Source organism: Physcomitrium patens, chromosome 23, assembly GCF_059467195.1.
Source record: "Physcomitrium patens ecotype Gransden chromosome 23, ASM5946719v1, whole genome shotgun sequence".
Lineage (NCBI taxonomy): Eukaryota > Viridiplantae > Streptophyta > Bryopsida > Funariales > Funariaceae > Physcomitrium > Physcomitrium patens.
The window spans coordinates 11349371-11354393 of NC_143432.1; the positions used below are offsets into that span (position 1 = coordinate 11349371).

The 5023-nt window shown below is 37.9% G+C and overlaps 1 protein-coding gene across 2 annotated transcripts; it reads left to right on the plus strand.

Annotated features, from left to right (window-relative positions):
* The first annotated feature begins 1642 nt into the window (after positions 1-1642).
* On the plus strand, positions 1643-4538 carry LOC141044804 (uncharacterized). Of its 2 annotated transcripts, XM_073530485.2 has the most exons (3): positions 1643-1795; positions 2403-2747; positions 3611-4538. In XM_073530485.2, the coding sequence occupies exons 2-3, from the start codon at positions 2722-2724 to the stop codon at positions 3903-3905; spliced, it is 321 nt and encodes a 106-aa protein (XP_073386586.1). In that variant the 5' UTR covers positions 1643-1795; positions 2403-2721; the 3' UTR covers positions 3906-4538. The 2 variants fall into 2 exon arrangements, with proteins under 2 accessions (XP_073386586.1, XP_073386587.1); XM_073530486.2 differs by having other exon boundaries at positions 1762-2747.
* The last annotated feature ends 485 nt before the right edge of the window (positions 4539-5023 follow it).

Genomic DNA, 5023 nt, shown 5'->3' on the forward strand with positions numbered 1-5023 from the left:
CTTTCAAATTATTTATAGAAGCTTTTTTTTCAAGCCTTACAAGAATGATTTGAAGATTCTAAATTTTACATATAATTTCTTCAACTTTTATATCTTCTTTCTTTGATATAGACATTGAAGATTGAATAATAGGCATTCTTAGTCATATACCATACACTTGAGTTTTAAATGCTACTACTATTTTTTTTTAATATTAATCCTATCCTTCATCTTTTCTTATTTTGTAAGAAATTCTACATCAACTTCAACATTCTTCTACTTCATTGTTAATCTTTCATTTTCTATTTGTTTATAAGAAGAATCTCTAATTTACCTTCTTATTCTCCATGAGCAACTTGAATAAATAATTCAATCTTATTTGGATCCAATATTAACTTTTTTACCTTTAATAATTAAGAATATTATCTTTCAAATTTTCTTAATAGCTTTATTGCTTGTAAATCTTTGTTAAGCTACTCAATCTATTTTTAAAATAATTTTTTAGTAATATAATTAATATCTTCTGAGAAATATTTTTCTTTTAATGAATATAAAAATATCTTCCATAAACTCCAAAAATACTTCATAATTAGTCTAATATGTTCTCTTATCTCTTATATTATAGCAAATTGGAATAGTTTAATCATTTTTTAAAAAATTTAATTCCATTTTTTGGACATGAGATCTAAAATAATTTAAAACATTTCTTCGATCAAATTGATCAACTTTGTTAACCACTACTTACAGTACTTTGGTTGCCAAAGCTTCTTTACAAACATTGTTTTGATATTGGTGCATAGATAATATGAATGCTTGAAACATACTTGCAATGGTTAGATCTATATACATAACTTGTTCTTTAATTGAAATTTCAATAGAAACTCTACTTGAAGCTCTATTTAATATTCTCCTTAAAGCTCCAACTTCAACCTTCTTGATTTCTTTGTCCATCAAATTTAAGTAAAAATAAACAAAATATAATACACCTCACCTCAAACTTTCACGTTTGATTCACCACTTGTCACACAGTATGTTGTTTTGCTTGAAAATGCACCAAGTACTTAATTGTAGAACGTAAACAAATGATAAATAAACATCATAATCCATTTGAATGTTGTCGACCCATTTTTCCAACTTTGATGCTAAACTCATAATTGATCTTGTTCAAGTATCAATTCCTAGTTTTTTAAGATATTTTTTGCTATAAACAACTTTTAATTCCTTCTTTAAAATATTTATGTTATTTATTTTTTTAATCTATTTTATTTTGTATTGTTTATGGTCATACAAAATAAGTAGAAGACTTTTCTACAAAATTGTAGCATTAATGCTAAAAAAAAATTATTATATTTCTATCTTTTATCTAAATTTTTCTATTAAAATTTTTAATTAAGCTCTTCTATAATAGAATCCACATTCCTATCTTTGACCATATAATCATGTTATAATACAATAGCAAGTATTATATTAGTTAGCATATATAAGAGCCACCTTCAAACTTATTGAATATATCACAAATGGTACAATAACATCTTTCTAGACCAAAAGTAATAACATGTGTTAGATAATAACATGTTAAAGCTCAAACTCACGTGTAGAGAATTTAGCCACGGACATCCACTCAAACCCTAGCTTTGTATGGATCAATTTAGTGAGTCATGGCCGTGGCTAAGTGCATGGGAAAATCAGACAATCCTGAAGAACCCAGCAAGCGAGGCTCGAGATTGCGCGAGACTTGCCAAAACCGCTAGTCAGCGATGGTGCCAACTTCCGATGGAAGCATCTCATTGAAATCTGAGAGCAGACATCAAGGCTGGTGGGTGATTTCTCCTCATTCAACACCAGCCTGATTCTGATTCCGTAATCATCCTGTTTCCATATTGACGCGGAATCCGGTTTAAGTTCGGCCTTCGCGGACGCTCCAGCTAATTCGAATCGAATCTCGAACAGACTATTGACCAGACGAGGAATAGATTCTAGGGTTTTGTCATTGACTTGGTTGAAGTAGATGGATATATAAAACATAGCGGAATCTCGATGTGTCGATCGAACACTTTCTGATCGATGCTCGCATTGCGACAGAGTGATTATTGTAACCATTAACTGGGTTGAGTAAGTGTTGAGTTCGAAGTAGACGGCGGGATTGATTGATTGATCGATCGATCAAGCCACTCACAAGTGTTTCGTGGAATGTGAGATTGAGGCTTGGAAGACGAAAAAAACGGAAAGAAGTGGTTCACCGCAGAAAAGATTCTCTGGTGACTACTGTAAAGCCTGTGGGATTCAGAAAGCCACCCTCGCAAGACTTCCGATATCGCGAGAGACTTGAATATGTCAGGTTTACACACGATATGCATATGTTTGTGCCTTTTTTGGATTCAAAAGCTGAGCCTCAACCCTGCTTTTCGTGGGATTTGACTTAGGCGGTGAAATCTCTCCTCCAGTGGACGTTGGAAGAGGGGCATCTGAGTAGTATCTGTGCTTGATGCCAGGTGGAGAAACTGAATGGTTCACGAGAGTAAAACTTTTCCCAATCGATGTGATCAGACAGGACCAGATCTCCCATTCCCAGCTACCACTCGAACTTAGCCCGCTTTGCAACTTTAGAAGCAAGGTACACACGTCTGAGCTGTCTCGGTGACAGTGAGCAGCAACCTTGCCTCTGCTACCTCCGTTCGTGGGAGTGTTCTCATCTCCGCCTGGCTCTCATCATCCGGATCCTCCGACCCAGGCTCATGGCGGATGGTAAAGCCACACCCTTCGATTCGGTAATTTTTTTTCTTGTTTTGTTTCTTTCATCTTTTCCTCTTTTTTTTTCCGATTCCTTCCTTAATAGGTTTGTCATTGTTGGAGAATTACCCACTCGACGGAAACTCTTTCATCAGGTGGGTATGTTGTGTCTAAATATCGTAGAATCACCCTTTCCGCGCTGCGCTGCATATTCTAAAAAAAAAAGTTTATAGAGGAGGCCAACGGGAGCACGACTAGAAGCTACTAATACTCGGCAAAATGATTGCTGACGCATAAATGAGAGTTCGTACGTGCCGCTACTAATGCGGGGTAATGCGGTCAGTAACCGTTGCGGAGATTGTCAGGATAAAGCAATTTTTATTTTATTGTTAATGTTAATGTTAATGTTTTAAATGCTACTTTAAATATGCAAATCTCTATGCTGGCGCCGGTACATCGGCAGTCCTAGAGTTCAAAGAGTGAAATCTCGATTCAATAGTCAAGTTAGGTCGTGAGTTCGATAGTGGATGAAACCACGTAGAATATTTCAATCTTTCTCTTCACGCTTACTGCACACGCGATGGACATGAAGCCCAATTTTTTACTTAACTCTTGACAGACGGTATTCATGTCCACTGTTTTTCGCCTTATCGTGCTGCAACTACCTCCGCACGGCAAGTAGTGTTGGAACGTAGAGACAGCCATGGCCAACCTGCACAAATAATACACATTCTTCATCTTCCCTTCCACGATTGACGATGTCACATGGAGGCCGCTTGGGACTATTAGGGCTTATCCTCGAATCCGTTACGCAGAGCCTTGGCGATATTCTAATGTTTTTCAAGTGACAACTTCCTGTGAGATGGGGCATATCCCAAAGTTTATGGTTGCGTCCATGCAGCATCAGGTTCGGAGAACTACTAAGCAAAGGGAGGCCACAGGACCAACTTGACCTCGCCCCGGCATTCCCTCGCTCGAGCACCACGGTCTCCGAAGCATCGTTGACGTGCCCACTCCGCGAAACGGAACAGTGCGCGTCGACGCGGCCCTGGGATTGGACGGGAAAGGAATCCACTGGGAAGGTCCCGAAGCATCATTTCTTGCATGCATCAGCTGGGCACCTGAGGCGATTGTGGGTGGAGCCGGCTATGGCCGCCATGTCCAGATGCAAATCCCTGGGCCGACCTGACTTTTGACTTGGCGCTGCGATTCCCCATGTCTGCGGAAGTGGGAGGCTGCTATGCGATTCCAATCCTACTCTGAGCAGCTCCTGCCTGCTTTTCCGCTTCAGCCCCTGATGCTTCCTCTGAGTCGTCGTCGCCATCACCATCGCCATCGCCGCTGCTGTTTGTTGCCCAAGCTCCACTAGCGAAGCCCCCCCCCCCCCCGGCAACTACACTCCACGAAAGGATGAATGAATTTGGATGAATTTGTGTTTTGTGGATGACTTATTTGACTTAGTATCGATGTGCAGCTAAACGCCGTAGATAAAACCTTTAAAGTCAACGTTAAAAAGGAATGGTGAGATTTTTTTGTGAACTGTTTTAATAGAGGGCGCAGGATTGCCTTCAAAAGGCCCAGAAGGAGATCGAACGTCCATATTAATCCCAATCATAGGCCTAGGATTGGAAGCGGGAAAGAAAAGAGAAAATATAAATAAATAAATAAAGGGATCCTCGTAATGGAGTAGATTTGGGTTTATCTTTTTGGAAGGAATCAAAGTGGGTGATATTGGAATTTTTTTATTTTATACGATACTGAAGAGAGGTGAGAGTGCTGTGAACCATGTTTTTATTTAAGAATAAAGAAAGAGTCTAGGATTCCTACTACCACGTGCTTTGTACATTCATGCAAAAAGTGAAATTGTCACATTCCCATGTGGATGTGTGCGGTGTTTTTGAGGATTTGGGTAAAGTTTCTTTACCTTGTTTCTTTTTCTTCTTTTATTTTATTTTTATGACAGGCATGTTTGTTTCAATGGCTATTTTATGTATGCTCTATAACATTACTTCTGTGAATTCAAAATGCACATTCACCAACCCCCTATTAACTTAAAGATATTTTACTCATGGTTTCTTTTTATTCACCCAATGTAGCACTTTTACTTACATTATAAAAGTGAATTTAAATGGAGCCGGAAATATGTACATGTTTTTAAGCTTTCTAAGATAATTCACAAATATTGTACTGGCTTAAAATGTTTTAACACAATTTTTAAAAAATGAAAATAAAAAATCAGTGTTATGTTGAATATATATATATATATATAAGGCTTTTGTTGTGTGCTTGCTAGAAGCCTTTGACCATAGCAAAC